At 41.7% G+C, this 19,880-nt stretch overlaps 1 protein-coding gene across 17 annotated transcripts in view; it reads left to right on the forward strand.

Annotated features, from left to right (window-relative positions):
* The window catches only part of ZNF445 (zinc finger protein 445), a 53,859-nt gene that overhangs the window by 30,484 nt on the left and 3,495 nt on the right, over window positions 1–19,880 (forward strand). For 5 of the 17 annotated variants that reach the window (XM_073232439.1, XM_073232444.1, XM_073232447.1 and 2 more), the window contains 8 exons: window positions 3–287; window positions 3,665–3,750; window positions 4,688–5,107; window positions 17,110–17,679; window positions 18,103–18,271; window positions 18,603–18,679; window positions 18,949–19,075; window positions 19,577–19,687. In XM_073232439.1, the coding sequence (XP_073088540.1) occupies window positions 17,245–17,679; window positions 18,103–18,271; window positions 18,603–18,679; window positions 18,949–19,075; window positions 19,577–19,687 (919 nt within the window). In that variant the 5' untranslated portion in view covers window positions 3–287; window positions 3,665–3,750; window positions 4,688–5,107; window positions 17,110–17,244. The other 12 variants (XM_036996248.2, XM_036996254.2, XM_036996256.2 and 9 more) reach the window with 7 other exon arrangements.

The raw sequence follows: 19,880 nt of genomic DNA on the forward strand, positions 1-19,880 counted from the left end.
AGTGAGCATAATGCCACAGTAATCAAGACACTTTGGTATTGGCACAAGAAGAGACCCAGAGACCAATGGAACAGACTAGAGAGCCCTGATATAAACCCAACCATATATGGTCAATTAATGTACGATAGAGTGATTATCTATATGTACCATAATGTTCAATGGGGAAATGACAGCCTCTTCAACAGCTGGTGTTGGCAAAACTGGACAGCTACATGCAAGAGAATGAAACTGGATTATTGTCTAACTCTGTATGCAAAGTGAACTCAAAATGGATCAAAGACCTGAATGTAAGTCATGAAACCACAAAACTCTTGGAAGAAAACATAGGCAAAAATCTGGTGGACATAAACATGAGCAAGTTCCTCATGAACATATCTCCCTAGTAATTGAAACAAAAGCAAAAATGAACAAGTGGGACTGTATCAATCTAAAAAGCTTTTGTGTAGCAAAGGATACCATCAGTAGAACAAAAAGACATCCTACAGTATGAGAGAATATATTCATAAATGGCATATCTGATAAAGGGTTGACATCCAAATCATATAAAGACCTCATACACCTCAACAAACACAAAGCAAATAAGCCAATTAAAAAATGGGCATAGGAGCTGAACAGACACTTCTCCAAAGATGAAAATCAGATGGCCAACAGGCACGTGAAAAGATTATCCACATCGCTAATCATCAGGGAAATGCAAATTAAAACCACAATGAGATATTACCTCACACCAGTTAGGATGACCAACATCCAAAAGACAGACAACAACAAATGTTGGTAAGGATTTGGAGAAAGGGGAACCCCCTCCTACACTGCTAGTGGGAATATAAACTGAGTCTTGTTTTTTTATCCATCAGTGACTGCATGTCTTTTGGTTGGTGCAGTCAGATCATTTACATTTAGGGTGATTATCGACATGTATGTACTCGTTTGCATTACTGGCTTTAGACTTATGGTTACCAAAGGTCAAGGGTCATTCCCTTACTATCTTACAGTCTGACTTAACTCACTTTGCTATAACAAACACAACGTAAAGCTTTTCTTCTTTTTCCTCATTTTTCTTCCTCCTCCATTCTTTGTATGTTGTGAATCATATTCTATACTCTTTGTCTATCTCTTGGGTGACATCTGTTTAGCCTTAGGAATACTTCTGTCTTTAGGAGTCCCTCCACAATGCGTGGAGGTGGTTTGTGGGAGGTAAATTCTCTCAGCTTTTGCTTATCTGAAAATTGTTTAATCCCTCATTCAAATTTAAATGATAATCTTTCTGGGTAGAGCATTCTGATTCAAGGCCCTTCTGCTTCATTGCATTAAATATATCATACCACTCCCTTCTGGCCGGTAAGGTTTCTGTTGAGAGAAATCTGATGATAGCCTGATGGGTTTTCCTTTGTATGTGATCTTTTTTCTCTCTCTAGCTCCTTTTAAAAGTCTATCTTTATCCTTGATCTTTGACATTTTAATTATTATATGTCTTGATGTTGTCTTATTTGGGTCCCTTGTGTTGGGAGATCTGTGCACCTCCATGGCTTGTGAGTCTATCTCCTTCCTCGGATTGGGGAAGTTTTCAACAATTACCTCCTCAATGACACTTTCTATCCCCTTTTCTTTCTCTTCTTCTGGTACCCATGTAGTGCAAATATTGTTCCTTTTGGATTGGTCCCACAGGTCTCTCAATATTCTTTCATTCTTGGAGATTCTTTTTTCTCTCTGTGCCTCAGCTTCTTTGTATTTTGCTTCTCTAATTTATGTTACATTTACTGTCTCTTCTACTACATCTAATCTGCTTTTAAATCCCTCAATTGTATGTTTCTTTTTAGATATGGAATTTCTTAATGATTGAATCTCTGTCTTAAATTTGTTCCTGAGTTCTTGAATATTTTTCTATACCTTCATAAGCATGTTTATGATTTTTATTTTGAACTCTGTTTCAGGAACATTGGTGAGTTCAGTTTCATTTGGCCCTTTTTCTGGGGTTTGTGAGATTTTAGTCAGCACCAGGTTCTTTTGACTTTTCATATTTCCAAGTGGTGCCCTCTAGTGCCCAGAAGATCCAGTCTCTGGAGCTGCTCAGCCCCTAGACTGAGGTTGGGGTTCATAGGGGAGTGGAACTGGTGCCTGGGGGGAGGAAAGATCTGTTTCCTGATTCCTGTCTGCGGTGCCTGTCTCCAGTATCAGAGTCAGTGTTCCGAGCACACAGGTATAAGCCTCTGTGCTTTGTGTCTCTAGCTGTTGTAGGTGGGGCCTCCCTCTGGCTGGCCTGATGCCAGCACAGTGACTGCCAGTTTGCAATCTGGTGCCAGCAGGCCAGGAGGAATGCTCGGCAGGCTGTGTGTCACAGTGGGGAGCCTCAGAACTGAGCCGCCAGCCAGGGGTCTGGAGCACCTGAAGTGCCTTAAAATTCTGAGCCTGCTGGACAGAACATGCTCAGACAACCTTGTCCAGCTCTCCCTTATCCCACGCAGCAAGCTCCGTGCAAACCCTGTGCCTTCAGCAGCCCTATCACTGCTAGGAAGCCTCTGAGACCACCTGCCTTTCCTCTGACACACAGTGTCTGGATGTGGATCCTCTCCTCCACAAATGACCAGAATCTCAGTCTCTCAAGCACTCCACCTGTCCCAGCTCCCCATCCTCCAGATCACCACACAGTGTAGGTTTCTGCTTGCAAAGCAGACCTCCAGGGCTGGGTGTTCAGCAGTCCCAGGCTTCCACCCCGCTCCCCGCTCTGTTTCTCTTCCTCCCGCTGGTGAGCTGGGGTAGGGGAAGGGCTTGGGTCCTGCTGGATTAAGTCTTTGGTACATTACCCTGTTTCATGAGGTCTGCTCTGCTCATGAGGTCTGTATGCAGTCTGGTTCAGCCTTCTTTCCTGTTGCTGTTTTAGGGTAAGTTGTATTAATTAATCATATATTCATACTATTTTTAGTTTTGTGAGTTCTGTTATCTGTCTCACCTCTCACGCCGTCATGTTGAATACCCCATGTATTCTTTACCCAGTTTTCTACTTCCTCCTGTGGTCCCAATGACAATGCATTGCAAAGCTAGTACATTATCATAACCAAGACATTGACATCGATACAGTCAAGATAGAGAACATTTCCATTACCGTAAAGATCCTTCATGTTTTTCTTTTATACTATTGTCAACCCTTGGTGGTGGAATAGACCACTGTGCCCCCCAAACAAGCTGTTTTTCCTGGATATTGAGACTGTTGAAGACATGTGTGCAAGCATGTGCATGCAATTATGTGCACCTACCTAATACAGCTTTTGGAAAGAGCAAGACATTTGGGATTAATATATAAGTTAAGTATAGAAATCAAATGTATAATGATATATGACTTAATTCTTTTTCCTGTAATTCCTGATACATGATCAAGAACTGAACAAACAAGACCAAAACAGTTTCTGTGACCTAATTGCCCTTGCTGTTGTTTCAGTACCACATGAGATGTCATGCCCTAGGAGACTGGAGACTGCTGAGGATTAAGTTTAGAGTTAGTTAATGATTGTGTATTAAGTCCCCCACACAGAATTCTATTATCATTTATTTGCTCAATAAATATGAAGGGTGCCCTCTCAGCACCACTCTTGCACTGTTAAGCCTCAAGTCCCCTGGCTGGTCCTTTCAGATCTTCAATATCGCATCGTGTCTCCTCCCTTATCTGCAGATCAGCAGCAGGGACAGACCAACAAGTGGTGCCTGAAAAGGGACCTGAAACTCATAGCAGGGAAGCTCCCGAAGATCGTCGATCCAGTAAGATTCCCGGGAAAGCGTACGTAGGGATAGGGTCAAGATGTCAGGGACACTATAATGGGCCAAACTGAAACTAAAGCATCTGAACTGGAGGATTATTTAAAATTACTCTGTGCCCTCCTAAGAACTTCAGGAGTGAAAACTTCTAAAAACGACTTTGCTCAACCTCACAAATACATTAAAAAATATTGTTACTGGTTACCACCACAGGAACCCTCAGACAAGCTGATTGGACTAATGTATTAAGAATTTCAAATAGGCTCACAGACAGGGAAACATTATCCCTGGACCTGTTTGGGTGGACCAATGGCCTCCCAGTAAAGAAAAACTGGCAGTCTTACACACATTAGTTCCAGAACAGCTTCAATTAGATAGATTAGAATTTTCCACAAGCCCGTGGAATTCCCCTGTATTTGTTATAAAAAAGAAGTCCAGAAAATGGAGACTCTTACATGACTTAAGACAAATTAATGTAGTCCTTAAACCTATGGGTCCTTTCCAAGAAGGCCTGCCTTCTCCAGCTATGATTCTGAAAGACTGGGACATGGTTATCATTGATCTTAAAGATTGTTTTTTTTTTACAATTCCTTTAGCTTTGGCAGATAGGGAAAATTTCACTTTTACTGTACCCTCCTTAAATTTACAAGCTCCTTCAGAAAGATTCCAATAGGAAGTATTTCCTCAAGGAATGTTAAATAGCCTTACAATTTGTCAAATTATGTGCACAGGGCTCTCTTGTCGCCTCCTGACATGAGCCAGGAGCTCTGTCCCCTCACTTTCTCTCTAAATAAAAGCTGCTCCTACCTTGGGTGTTTGCTAAATTCATTCTTCAACTCTGCAAACAAGAACCCAGCATCATTTTTGGGGGCTTGTCTGGGATAACTTCGGAGGTGAGTATTGGCATCCAACCCTGTCTTTTCTTTCACTGTCCTTATAGAAGGAAGCCATCTGTAGCACACAACATTGGGTGTTCATCAGCCACTTAAATGGTACTGGCCCGGCTGCCGATCTCAAAGTCTAGAGGGACAGGTTCCCCTGTGTCTCCCTCAGTGGATCCCCTGTCTCCCTTGGGAGCTGGGAAAGTCACCTGAGTGGAGGCCAGGATTCCTCTTCAGAGGCATCTCCTTGGATGCGAGGGACTGAGGAAAGCTGTGGGCAACTGCGAGAGTCTAGGCTGAGGCTACACTTCAGTGACTCCTCAAAGGCCCGCGTGTCTGGAATCAGACCCCGATAGCCCGACTGTGTATCCGTGAGGAGCATCTCTCTGTCTTTGACCTCCAGCCTGCTTCTTCAGGCCACCCTCTTCTAACTTCCTCTCTTCATCAATTTCACGGAACCCATTGCTCATCACCACAAGGTAGGAGATCCACACTTCGCTCTTATTCCTGACTAAATTCTGCACTTTTTATCTCATAAAAATGTGTCTGGGTACCTGTTAGCCACTTAAATGACTATTAGCATCCGCCACCAGTCTTAAGTCTTAGGTGAAAGGTTTTCCAGTGTCTGTCGTTCCTTGATCTCCCACCTCCGGATGCACAGGAATGTCAGGGAGTGGCTGAGCCGATTTGCTACTTTCCTATCCTGATCTGCAGACTCTGAGGGCAGACCGGACTAGTAGACAGTGGTCCTGAGATCTCGGCTCCAGCTGATCCATCCAGTGGCACTGAGTGAACCTCCAGCTAGGCTGCTGCCTATGTGAGAGTTGCAGATGACACCTAACCTCTTGTCTCACAGATCAAATTTTTTACAGTGGGTCACTAGCAGGATAATTCCCAGGCAGTAGGAGAAACTGGTTTTTAAGAGTACAGACCCTGCCCCCAATAAATGTCTGTGGCAGTCTCTGAATTTTATCTATGGCATTGGAAGAGTTCCCCTGCTCCCCATTCAAAGCAGTCCTAGCCACTTTCTCCTGTGTAATGTAAATGATGTCTGGGAAGTAGTCACGCTGAAACCTGACACCAACATGTAAATGGCTCTATTCTGTTGGTCTCCTTTCCTGGCAGTCATCCTGGGGCTATGGCATTTCCTTCCCTGCAGCCTCAGGGAAGCAAAACATGTTTGTGACGCTGACCAAGGCTCTGGCAGCCAGAGGTCACACATTCCCTGCACTTATCAGACAGGCAGCGGGCTCTCAAGGAATGACTGAAGCTCGTGCAGACAAAGCTAGGAAAACTCCCAAAAGGCGTAAAGTAGGAGCACACTGGTAAGGGCCCATTGACTCCAGAGCTCTGAGGTGACTCTTGCTTAGTGGGAAGGCAAGAGGGAAATCAAGACAAAGTGCAGGCCACGCTGGTAAGGAGCGGTTAAATCCAGTTGGCCTGGCAAAAGAGGTGATTGACTGCTGTCACCCATGCTCTAAGGCAAGGGGACACTCACACAGGCTGATCAGGTGTTACACACCTGTCTCTCTCTTCCAGATGGGAGCTTCCTCTTCAAGGTTAAAGGCAGACAGGCCTCTGGCATGTGTGTTGAAGAACTGGGAGAAATTTGATCCCCAGACCCTGACAAAAAGTGCCTTATTTTCTGCTTACAAGCCTGGCCTCAATATAGTCTCGAATTAGAGAGGTTTGACCACTGAGAGAAGTATATAATATAATAACATTATGCAGATAAACATTTTATTGTATTTTATTTTTTGTATCATTAATCTAAAATAACAGCATTATTGTTACTACACACCCCCGATCATCAAGTCCCCACCACATACCCCATTACTGTCACTGTCCATCAGCATAGTAAGATGCTATAGAATCTCTACTTGTATTCTCTGTGTTGTACAGCCCTCCCCCTGCCCCGCCACCTACATTATGTCTGCTAATCATAATGCCCATTTACCCCCTTATCCCTCCCTTCCCACCCATCCTCCCCAGTCCCTTTCCCATTGGTAACTGCTAGTCCATTCTTGGGTTCTGTGAGTCTGCTGCTGTTTTGTTCCTTCAGTTTTTGCTTTGTTCTTACACTCCACATATGAGTGAAATCACTTGCTACTTGTCTTTTTCTGCCTGGCTTATTACCCTGAGCATAATACCCTCTTGCTCCATCCATGTTGTTGCAAATGGTAGGATTTGTTTTCTTATTATGGGTGAAAGTATTCCATTGTGTATATGTGTCACATCTTCTTTATCCATTTGTCAACTGATGGACACTTAGGTTGCTTCCATTTCTTGGCTGTTGTAAATAGTGCTGCGATAAACATAGGGGGGATATGTCTTTTTCAAATTGGGCTGCTGCATTCTTAGGGTAAATTCCTAGAAGTGGAATTTCTGGGTCAAATGGTATTTCTATTTTTAGTTTTTTGAGGAACCTCCATACTGCTTTCCACAATGATTGAACTAATTTACATTCTCACCAGCAGTGTAGGAGGGTTCCCCTTTCTCCACAACCTTGCCAACATTTGTTGTTGTTTGTTTTTTGGATGGTGGTGATCCTTACTGGTGTGAGGTGATATTATGGTTTTAATTTGCATTTCCCTGATGATTAGCAATGTGGAGCATCTTTTTATGTGCCTGTTGGCCATTTGAATTTCTTCTTTGGAGAAGTGTTGTTCAGGTCATCTGCCCATTTTTTAATTGCCTTAATTGCTTTTTGTTTGTTGAGGTTCATGAGCTTTTTATATATTTTGGATGTCAACCCTTTATAGGATATGTCATTTATTAATATATTCTTCTATACTGTAGGATGTCTTTTTGTTCTAACTTTGCTGTGCAAAAGGTTTTCAGCTTGATACAGTCCCACTTGTTCATTTTTGCTTTTGTTTCCCTTGCCCGGGGAGATATGTTCATGAAGAAGTTGCTCATGTTTATGTCCAAGTGATTTTTGCCTTTGTTTTTTTCTAAGAGTTTTATGTTTCATGACTTACATTCAGGTCGTTGATCCATTTTGAATTTACTTTTGTGTATGGGGTTAGACAATGATCCAGTTTCATTCTCTTACATGTAGCTATCCAGTTTTGCCAACACCAGCTATTGAAGAGGCTGTCATTTCCCTATTGTATATCCATGGCTCCTTAATTGTGTATTAATTGACCACATATGTTTGGGTTAATATCTGGACTCTCTATTCTGTTTCACTGGTCTATTGGTCTGTTCTTGTGCCAGCACCAAACTGTGGCTTTGTAGTAGAGCTTGAAGTTGGGAAGCAACATCACCCCTGCTTTATTCTTCTCAGCATTGCTTTGGCTATTCGGGGTCTTTTCCAGTTCTATGTGAGTTTTAGAACTATTTGTTCAAGTTCATTGAAGAATGCTGTTGGTATTTTAATATGGATTGCATTGAATCTGTAGATTGCTTTAGGCAGGATGGCTATTTTGACAATATTAATTCTTCCTACCCAAGAGCATGGTATCAATTTCCATTTATTTTCTCTTTAATTTCTCTTAAGTCCTCTTTAATTTCTCTTAAGACTGTCTTGTAGTTTTCAGGGTCTTGGTTAGGTTTATTCCTAGCTATTTTTTATTCTTTTTATGCAACTGTGAATGAATTGTTTTCCTGATTTTCTGCTAGTTCATCGTTAGTGTATAGGAAAGCAACAGATTTTTTTGTTTTAATTTTGTATCCTGCAACTTTGCTGAATTCAGATATTCTAGTAGTTTTTGAGTGGAGTCTTTAGGGTTTTTTATGTACAATATCATGTCATCTGCAAATAGTAACAGTTTAACTTCTTCATTACCAATCTGGATGCCTTGTATTTCTTTGTTTTGTCTGATTGCTGTGGCTAGGACCTCCATTACTATGTTGAATAACAGTGGGGAGAGTGGGCATCCCTGTCTTGTTCCTGATCTAAGGTGAAAAGCTTTCACGTTCTCTCTGTTAAGTATGATGCTGGCTGTGGGTTTGTCATATATGGCCTTTATTATGTTGAGGTACTTGCCCTCTATACCCATTTTGTTGAGAGTTTTTATCATGAATGGATGTTGAATTTTGTCGAATGCTTTTTTAGCATCTGTGAAATGATCATGTGGTTTTTGTCCTCCTTTTTGTTGATGTGGTGAGTGATGTTGATGGGTTTTTGATAGTTGTAACATCCTGGTATCCCTGGGATGAATCCCACTTGATCATGGTGTATGATCCTCTTGATGTATTTTTGGATTCCGTTTGCTAATATTTTGTTGAGTAATTTTACATTTATGTTCATCAGGGATATTGGTCTGTAAGTTTCTTTTCTTGTGGTGTCTTTGCCTGGTTTTGGTGTTAGAGTAATACTGGCTTCATAGAATGGGTTTGGAATTATTCCCGCCTCTTCCCCCTGTTAGAAAACTTTAAGGAGAATGGGTATTATGTCTTCTCTGTATGTCTGATAAAATTTAGTGGTGAATCCCTCTGCCCCGGGAATTTTGTTCTTGGGTAGTTTTTGATTACTTATTGAATTTCATTGCCTGTAATTGGTCTGTTTAGATTTTCTTTTTCTTCCTTGGTCAGTCTTGGAATTGTGTATTTTTCTAGGAAGTTGTCCATTTCTTCTAGGTTTTGCAGCTTGTAAGCATATAGATTTTTGTAGTATTCTCTAATAATTTTTTGTATTTCTGTGGGGTCCGTCATGATTTTTCCTTTCTCATTTCTGATTCTGTTTATGTGTGTAGGTTCTCTTTTTCTCTTAGTCTGGCTAGGGGTTTATCTATTTTGTTTATTTTCTCAAAGAACCAGTTCTTGGTTTTGTTGATTTTTTCTATTATTTTATTCTTTGATCTTTATTATGTCCCTCCTTCTGCTGACCTTGAGCCTCATTTGTTCTTCTTTTTCTAGTTTCAATAATTGTGACTTTAGACTATTCATTTGGGATTGTTTTTCCTTCTTTAAATATGCTTGGATTGCTATATACTTTTCTCTTAGAATGGCCTTTGCTGTGTCCCACAGAAGTTGGGGTCTTTGTGCTGTTGTCATTTGTCTCTATATGTTGCTTGGTCTCTGTTTTAATTTGTTCATTGATCCATTGATTAGGAGTATGTTGTTAAGCCTCTATGTGTTTGTGAGCCTTTTTGTTTCTTTTTATAATTTATTTCTAGTTTTATACTTTGTGGTCTGAGAAGTTGGTTGGTAGGATTTCAGTCTTTTTGAATTTACTGAGGCTCTTTTTGTGGCCTAGCATGTGATCTATTCTGGAAAATGTTCCATGTGCACCTGAGAAGAATGTGTATCCTGCTGCTTTTGGGTGTAGAGTTCTGTAGATATCTGTTAAGTCCATCTGTTCTAGTGTGTTGTTCAGTGCCTCTGTATCCTTACTTATTTTCTGTTGGGTGGATCTGTCCTTTGGAGTGAGTTGTGTGTTGAAGTCTCCTAAAATGAATGCATTGCATTCTATTTCCTCCTTTAATTCTGTTAGTATTTGTTTCACATATGTTGGTGCTCCTGTATTGGGTACATATATATTTATAATGGTTATATCCTCTTGTTGGACTGACCCCTTTATCATTAGGTAATGTCCTTTATCTCTTGTTCTTTCTTTGTTTTGAATTCTGTTTTATGTGATACAAGTCCTGCAACACCTGCTTTTTTCTTCCTTTTGTTTTCATGACATATTTTTTTCCATCCCTTCAGTTTTAGTCTGTTTATATCTTTGTGTTTGAGGTGAGTCTTGTAAGCAGCATATAGATGCATCTTGCTTTTTTATCCATTCTTTTACTCTGTGTCTTTTGGTTGGTGCTCTTAGTCCATTTGCATTTAGGGTGATTATCAGTAGATATGTACTTATTGCCATTGCAGGCTTTGGATTCATGGTTACCAAAGGTTCAAGGGTAGCTTCTTTACTATCTGTCTAACTTAACTCTCTTATTAAGGTATTGTAAACACAGTCAGATGATTGTTTATTTTTCTCCCTTCTTATTCTTCCTCCACATTCTTTATATGGTAGGTGTTTTATTCTGTACTCTTTTGTGTTTCATTTGACTGCTTTTGTGGATCGTTGATTTTATTTTTTTGCCTTTAGTTAGTATTTGTTTTTTCTGCTTTCTTTTCTGTGATTTTATTTTCTGTGCTGACATCTATTTGGCCTCAGGAGTGCTTCCATCTAGAGCTGTCCCTTTAAAATATTCTGTAGAGGTGGTTTGTGGGAGGCAAATTCCCTCATATTTGCTTGTCTGAAAATTGTATAATCCCTCCAAATTTAAATGATAATATCACTGGATACAGTTTTCTTGGTTGTAGGCCCTTCTCTTTCATTGTAGTAAATATACCATGCCATTCTCTTCTGGCTTGTAAGGTTTCTGTTGAGAAGTCTGATGATAGCCTGATGGGTTTTCCTTTGTAGGTCATCTTTTTTCTCTCTCTGGCTGCCTTTAATATTCTGTACTTGCCTGTGATCTTTGCCTTTTTAATTATTATACGTCTTGGTGTTGTCTTCCTTGGGTTCCTTATGTTGGGAGATCTGTGGGCTTCCATGGTCTGAGAGACTATTTCCTTCTCCAGCTTGGGGAAGTTTTCAGCGATCATTTATTAAAATACACTTTCTATCCCTTTTTCTCTTCTTCTTCTGGTACCCCTATTATGCAAATATTGTTCCATTTGGATTGGTCGCACAGTTCTCTTAATATTATTTCATTCCTAGAGGTCCTTTTATCTGTCTCTGCCTCAGCTTCTCTGTATTCCTGTTCTCTGATTTCTATTCCATTAACAGTCTCTTGCTCCTCATCCAGTCTGTTCTTAAGTCCTTGTATTGATTGTTTCATTTCTGTTACCTCCCACCGGACTTCATCCCTTAGCTCTTGCATATTTCTCTGCAGTTCCATCAGCATTGTTATAACTTTTATTTTGTTTTCTTTTTCAGGAAGTTAAGTTATGTCGATCTCATCAGACCCTCTCTGTGGGGTTGTCTTAGTCATTTTTGGCTGGACCAGATTCTTCTCCCTTTTCATGGCGATATAAGTGGTCGCAGGCAGATGGCGTGTGTGTCAGCTGCGAGAACAAAGTCCCTTCCTTTTTCTTGGTCACCTTGCCCTCCTCTGCTGCCTGTGCTGGTTACCAAGCGCACCAGGAGCAGTCTCTGGGGTAATCCCCTGACTTGCTGTTGGTGTTTTGGCCCTCGAGATAGTGTAGCGCGCTGCGGGGTGTTATAGCCCCGTTGGGTGTGTTATCCTGTGAGAACAGTGCCCCTTCCTGCCTTCTGGACCTTACTCTGGCTTCCTTTGTTTGTCCCAGTTAGCTGTGTGCTGGGAGATGACTCTGTGTGGTTGCTGTTGGCAGGGCTGCTTTCTGGCTGCTCCGCCGCTACAGCAGGTCAGCCAGTTTGCCTGCAGCACTGGCCCCAAGTGATGAATGGCAGGCTGCTTATCATGAATGAGGGGCTTTGGGACTGTTTTACCCCCCAGGGGGTTAGGGTGCCTGAAGTTCCTCAAGATTCCCAGCTTGCTGGGCTGAGTGTGCTGGGACAATTTTGTCCAGCTATTGTGCCATTTCCTTTTAAGACTTTTAAAAAATGCCTGCTTTTCTTTTGTCCCAGGGTAGCTGGCTGTGGGGACCCGCTCTCAGTCTGTCTCAGATTTTACATTTCTGTTTCTCTGATATCCAGTACACCATGTGATGTGTGTGTGTTTGCTCCTGGTGCAGATTGCTTGGGCTTATTTAGCAGTCCTGTGCTTCCACTCCCTTCCCACTCTGATTCTTCTCCTCCCACTGGTGAGCTAGGGTGGGGGAAGTGCTCGGGTCCCTCTGGGTCACAGCTTTGTATTTTACCGTGTTCGGAGATGCTAGGTTCTCACAGATGTAGCCTGGCTGTTGTACTCTATCTTCTGGTCTCTTAGGAGTAGATGTATTTGTTGTATTTTCAAAAATATATATGGTTTTAGGAGATTTCTTCCACCCTACTCATGCCACCATCTTGAGCTCCCTCTCCCCCAGCTAAATATCTTTTGATGTAAAGAAGGGAAATGGTCAAAACTTCTGTAGACTATAATATGGAACTAGTTTTCTAAATTTTTTTTAGTGAAAATCTATTCTACTTATTGGGTTCATCATTATCTTCAAAAATTCGGGAGTTTTTGAACTTGACTCCCTGAAATGGAAGAAATTTATCTTCTGCAATACAGCCTGATTTTAAATAACTGGTGCTAGAATTGTACTTGCATTTCATTCCCAGTCCCCTAGACACACACAGTTCCTATCAGTACAGAGCCTTCATCTGCCCTGTTAGTCTAGGGTCATCTAAATCTTAACCCAGGTATGTAAACTGCTTGCCCTTAGAGTGTATTCTTGAAAACTGAAATACTTTTAGTCAAATAAGCTAAAAAGAAAGAAGGCAACTGAATATTAGTAACTGAAATCTTTTTATTAGTTTGTCTGTGTATATGTTCTCTTATGAAAACCCTTGCTAACTGTAGTCATTATGTCTCAATCTGTATGTTTGTGTGTCTAAGTGTGTACATGAAATGTGTTTTCCTACCTATGGATGGTATTAATAACAATTGATTTAAAGACAAGCGCTTGTAAAAATTGGGCATTCTAAAACTTTCATAAAATTTTGATAGAAGATATGAAACATTAATGCTAATTTAAGTTGAACTAAAAACAGACACGTCCTTATGGTTATCAGCTGCCTAAGTTTACCTAAAGTCATTTAAGTTGATGTTATCTGTTAAATCTTTCAAGGAAAAATGCTTGGCTTTGTCTAATGTGAGTAATGTTAAGCTCTAGAGTCAGATCAGTTAAAGCTCAAAGGGCCAGAAGCAACTTGGCCTGGAATGTTTGAGTGCTCTGCAAATAAAGGGTATCTCAGCATAACCTGTGACTTCACTGTAAACAGCCCTAATGAACAGACAACAACCCAGCCCACCTTAGCGGCAGGGCAGCTGGTACAAGTCCACACCCTAAGCCCTATCTTCACATTATCAAAGTAAATGTGGCGTGGGATGCATCCTTCCTACTCTAAAAGATTATCCCAGAAATAGTCATAAAAGACTTCTCTGAGCTCTGCTGTCTGATTGTGATGACAACTTGAAACTTTTAGATCCCACATCTGTTGCATTTGCAGCTGCATTCGTCCTGCCAGTTCCTGGACTTGTCGGTTGAATGCAAAATGAAATATCTAAGTTAGCTTGTGCATATAGTAAGACAAATTTCACTGCTTCCATATTATCTGAACTCAATCGAGGATTGGGGGAAGTGCAAATTGCAGTACTCCAGTATCGTGTTACTATAGACTATCTGATGTTAAAAGAACTTACAGGATGTGAACAGTTTCCAGGAATGTGTTGTTTTAGTTTGCCTGATTTTTCTCAAACTATTCAAAATCAATTAGACAATATTCATTACATTATTAATAAGTTTTCACAAATGCCTGGGTCATCTAACTGGTTTTCTTGGTTTCATTGGATATGGTCGGTAATTGTAGTTCTGCTTTTGTTGTGTATCTGTATTCCTGTTCTGTTAATGTGTGTACATAATTTAATTATTAGTTTGTTAAAACCTATACATGGTTACATTACTCTACAAGAAGTTATGTCAAAGAAATAATCTCATATTTTCTTCCTTTGCTACTTTTATAGCTTTTCTTTTTCCTTCCTAAATTCCTTACTAGAATTTGTGCCTCATACTTAAAATTACTGTGTATCATAATCCTTCTAGCTGGTAAAGATACCTCAAGACAAGTGCTGGGCATAGAAGCCACGGGGCATAAATCTGCAAAGAAGTAAAAAGCAAACCTTTTCAAAGAATATTGCTTCTCACTTACCAACTTTACACCTCTCTGTATAGCCCTGGAAGATGGCTGGTTAGCCGGAGATGGGTAAGATTCCTCAAGGGAGGAACAACCTAAGGCAGGCACAGTCAGTTGCAGAGGGGCCATCAGGTGAGAAAATGGGGGCCAACAGAGGTGAGGCTTAGAACCTCACCCCCCACCCCCAGCTTTGAGAGAAATCTCCTGCACCCATGGCTGTTTAGTCGCCCTTGTCTAGCTCAGATCAATACCTAGTCTATAGGCATGGACCTGACTGCCTACACTTGCCTTCCTACTGCACTCAACTCTACTTTCCATCTTTATTTTACATCACGAGATTTAAAAGATAGGTGATCTTTTATGAAAAGATAAACTGTGTTAAAAACCTTTCTATTACAAACTGTAATCTTTATTATGCCTACCTACTACTTAAACATTTTATTAAAAAAATAAGGGGGAAATGTGGGATTAATATAGAAATCAAGTATAGAAATCAAATGTATAATCATATATGACTTCATTATTTTTCCTGTAATTTCTAATACATGATCAAGAACAGAACAAACAAGACCAGAACAGTTTCTGTGACCTAATTGCCCTTGCTGTTGTTTCAATACCATGTAAGACGTCACACCCCAGGAGACTGGAGACTGCCGAGGATTAAGTTTAGAGTTAGTTAATGATTGTGTATTAAGTCCCCCACACAGAATTCTAATGTTAGCATTTATTTGCTCAATAAATATGAAGGGTGCCCTCTCAGCACCACTCTTGCGCTGTTAAGCCTCGAGTCCCCTGGCTGGTCCTTTGAGATCTTCCATATCTCATCGTGTCTCCTCCCTTATCTGTGGGTCAGAAGCAGGGAGGGACCGACAAAGACAGGCTCCACAGCTAGTCTTTTAAAAATGACTTGAGAAAGGAAGAAACTGTCAGATTGTTTTCCAGAGTAACTTTGCCATTTTGCATTCCCGCTAGTAATGTATAAGTGATATAGTTTCTCTGCATCCTCAACAGCATTTAGTGGGGTCACTTTTTTATTTTAGCTATTCTGATAGGTGTGTAGTGATAACTAATTGTGGTTTTAATTTGTATTTCCCTGATGGCTAATCATGTTGAGTATCTTTTCATGTGTTTATTTATCTGTATGTCCTCTTTGGTGAAATGTATCTTTATGTCTTTTGCCCATTTTTCTTATAAGATTATTTGCTTTTGTCCTACTGTTGAGTTTTGAGAGTTTTTTTAATATAATTAGATACTAGTTCTTTGTGAGATCTGTGGTTGGTAAATATTTTCTTCTAGTCTGTAGCTTGTTTTCTTATTCTCTCAGCAGGGGTCTTTCCAGAGCAGAAGTTTTTGATTTTGATGAGGTCTAGTTTACTGGTTTTTCCTTTTATGGATCTTATTTTCAGTATCGATTTTAAGAGTTCTTTGGCCCTAGATCCTGAAGATTTTCTTCTGTGCATTTTTTTATGAAAGTTGTATAGTTTTATATTTAAGTCCATGATTCATTTTGAATTGATTTTAGTATAAGATATAAAGTTGAAGTCAAGTTTCATCATTTTGCCTGTGGATGTCCAGTTGCTTCAGTAGCAATTATTGAGAAGACTATCCTTCCTCTTTTGAATTGTTTTTTACACCAAAAATCACTTGGGCAAACCTGCAGGGGTGGACTCCTTTGCACAGGCTTCTTCCCCAGGTGTGAAGAAACAAACATTCTTTGAGAGGCTGAAATGTTCCCTAGGTAGTTTTTTTTTTAATCCTCACAACCACCCCCCATTTTATACAGTGAGGCCACAGAGATTTCAAGAGGTTAAAATGGTGTGTCCAGGTCATATAGTTCATAATTCAGAAGCTGAATTTGAGCCCAGCCCTGCCCGCATGTTCTCTACTCTCTTCACTTTAGCTCTGCTGTCTCCTGAAAGTGGAGACCCGTTAGCCTCTAATTATGATGAATTTTAATTTAAAATGAATTTCTTATAAAAAGAAATAGAGCTTAGTAGAAAGCTGGATTACTAGCTTACAAATTATAGTTCTTAACCCTTTGGTGGATCACAAAATCATTTAGGGGATTCCCAGTTAGCATTTGTTTTGTTTTTGAATACTTGAGATATTTTCAAATATTTACTATTAGTAAAAGCACATTTGATATTATATCAGTTGTTGCATTTGTGTTGGTCTATTTCAGGTTTTTCATGTCTGTCTTTCTCCACCAATACCACAGAGTCTTGACTTCTGTAGCTATAAGTCTTGAACAGACTGATTCCCCATATTCTTATTTTTCAAAGTTGTTTAGGCTATTGTAATTTCTTTGCCTTTCCACATAAACTTTAGAATAATCTTGTCTATATCTGCAAAAAATCTTGCTGAGATTTTGATAGGAATAGCATCAAACCTGTGTGTCTATTTGGGGAGAATTAACATCTTTACTATCTCGAATCCACCAATATGTGAATATGGTAGGTCTATCCATTTATTTAGATCTTTTTTGATATCTTCCACTAGCCATTTGTAGTTTTTAGCATATAAACCCTGTACGTTTTACTGTATTCTGGAATATTTTCTTAGTTTACCTGAATATATGACAATCTAGCCCTGCTTTCCTTGATACTGGCAGACACCACTGTGCAAATATTCATGCATCCATAGATAATTGCAAATTACAGGATTTGGCTGTACCACCATTTTCACATCTCTCCTGAACAGTAATATTGGTTATTTCAGTCTCTTGCCAGTGACATCCGATGTCCCAGAAAGTGGCATTGTCCACTACAGTGCTGAAAAGATACTCCTGACTTCCCAGCAGCGACAGCCTGCGTAAGACTTTGTCACATTCAACTGGGTAGATCCTGAATAGGCATGATGCCTCCAGGCAGGTGGGATGCTGTCCGTCCAGCTCAGGCCCAGGCTTCAAGGGAGCGAGGACATCTTCTTCAGATGGTAAAGAAAGAAGAAGATGATGAAGGCTATACTTCAGTGCAGGCTGCCAGGCCACAGACACTCAACCGTCCTGGCCAGGAGCTGTTCCGCCAGCTTTTCAGACAGCTTCGCTACTATGAATCTTCTGGGCCCCTAGAGACCCTGAGCCGTCTCCGGGAGCTCTGCCGCTGGTGGCTGAGGCCTGATGTTCTCTCCAAGGCTCAGATCCTGGAGCTGCTGGTGCTGGAACAGTTCTTAAGCATCCTACCTGGGGAGCTCCGGACCTGGGTGCAGCTGCATCACCCTGAGAGCAGTGGGGAAGCTGTGGCCCTGTTGGAAGAGCTGCAGGGAGACCTTGATGGAAAGCCATGGAGGGTAAGTGTGAACAAGTGTGTGGTGCAAAGTGAACTCTGCCTGCCAATGAGCCAGCTTGTCTGGGTGAGATTGGCCTCTGAACCCTCATTGTTGAGGAATGCAGGTGAAGTCTTCTCATTCCCTTGGCACCTGAACAGCTGAGAACTGGACCCTAAACCGAGGACCTTTTAGCAGGCAACCCTTCCTGCCTTCCCAGAGGACTCATCTCCAGGAACACTATCTTCCCCAAGGCCTACATTAGAGGCCAGGGAGGATAAGGGGTGAAGAGATTCCTCATTTCCCCTCTGCCTGTATAGGTGATAAAGGGCCTAGCTTGTGCTTCCCTGGGCCTCTGCCCTTTAGAAATTGGCCACTTGGCCTCTTCTCTGAATTTGCTTTCTGATTCCCCATGGGGCCCATCTCACAACATTTTTTTCTCACCAGGATCCAGCCCCTGCCCAGAGCCCAGATGTGCATTGGATGGGTACAGGAGCCCTGCAAGCCACACAGATATGGCCCGCTGCTTCACATCTCAGGAGCAGCTCTGCTCTGGGGGACCACCTGGAGCCTCCCAATGAAATAGGAGTGCGTGACTTCCTCGCTGGGCAATCCGGTACTCACTGCCTGGCCCTTAAACCCCAGCCTTGTGCCACACTTACAAATTTCCAGTAGTGCCCTCTTTTCACAAGCTGTCCTCAAGAGAATCGCTTTCTTTGCTGGTCTTTAGCTCTATGTCCTTTCTACCCATTCTGTGACCCATAGCTGCCTAGGTCCTCCACCCATTGCACCCCCTACTCCTGACTCCCAGCAGACACTGGGTAATGTGAAATGGGTGTTTAACAACAGTCCATATCTGCCTGTGGGCACAGGGGGCAAAAGTGGGCTTCTCAGTAGAGCGCCAAGAGCTGGGCTGTCCTCTCTCATTGCTCTTCCTTCTCCTTCAGATCTTACTGCTGCACGGGCACTTGCCCTCTCCCAGAGAGACGGGTGCCCAGGAGACCAGGTGACAGCCCAGCCTCAGGTGAGCCGCATGACTTTTGGTCCTTCATGACTTCCCAGTGTTGCTGCCTAATAGAGTAGCTGCACCTCCTCCTCATCCTGAATCTCTGGATGTGAGATCCAGAGACTAGATTATTCCCCTTCATCCCAGAGCTCTTCTGTTAGGTGTTGGTCTTCTCTTTCACTCTTACCAAATCCATCCTGTACTCGTTCAGAACCAGCCCCATTCCCTGCCCCTTCCTAAAAGCCGGGAGCTGTGGATAGGCTCAAGGTGTAGGATGTGTTTTTCAGGAGGCTATGACTTTCAAGGATGTGGAGGTGACCTTCTCCCAGGATGAGTGGGGATGGCTGGACCCTGCTCAGAGAAACCTGTATAAGGATGTGATGCTGGAGAATTATGGGAACATGGCTTCTCTGGGTAAGGCATTGATACCCCCATGCTTCCACCTTTATTTCTGCTTATTAGTTTTCATTATGGTAGCTAGAAAGGGGCCTGACCTGAGATTAGATCATGGTTCTGTACTAACCAAATCATTCAACCTATCTTGAAAAACAGGTATAATAGTACCTGTTTACAATAACTCATGTAATTGTGCACTTTAAGCCATCTTATTGTGCAGATTAAGCCATGTGTTGAGTTCCTAGACCCTTTAGGCATCCAAAACATGTTGGCTTATTTAACTGATTGTCATGTGGTTCCCACCTCCAGAAAATTCCAGTGTTATTTTTGGCTATGACTTCTCTGAGCCCCTCTTGTCTCTGCTCAAAGCTCTTACAAATGGTATCTGGACCTCCTACCCTATACCTTTGTCCACCTGCCTCCCTGGTATTTCCCTCCTCCCTACCAGGATCTCAGGCCTTAGTGGGTCTGTATGATTTACCTACCTTCCAACCTATCCTCTCCCCTTCTCTTCTGCAGTAGGGCCATTCACCAAACCTGCTCTGATTTCCTGGTTGGAGGCAAGGGAGCCATGGGGCCTGAATGTTCAGGGAGCTCAACCTAAGGGGAATCCAGGTGCTGCCCCTGCAGGTGAGTACCAGAAAACCTACCAGATCCTGCTCCTCCCACATCTGCTCTTCTCTTCAGGGCTTTTACACGAAGAAAATCACAGGGAACTTACTCCATTGTTTGTTATATGGAAGATCCTTAGCGGTGTTGGGAACCCTGGACTTTTGCCCTCCAAATTGGTCTTTCAGACATTTGTTTCTGGCCCTGCTTCTTC

This window comes from Manis javanica, chromosome 3 (genome assembly GCF_040802235.1).
Source record: "Manis javanica isolate MJ-LG chromosome 3, MJ_LKY, whole genome shotgun sequence".
In the NCBI taxonomy this organism is placed as follows: domain Eukaryota; kingdom Metazoa; phylum Chordata; class Mammalia; order Pholidota; family Manidae; genus Manis; species Manis javanica.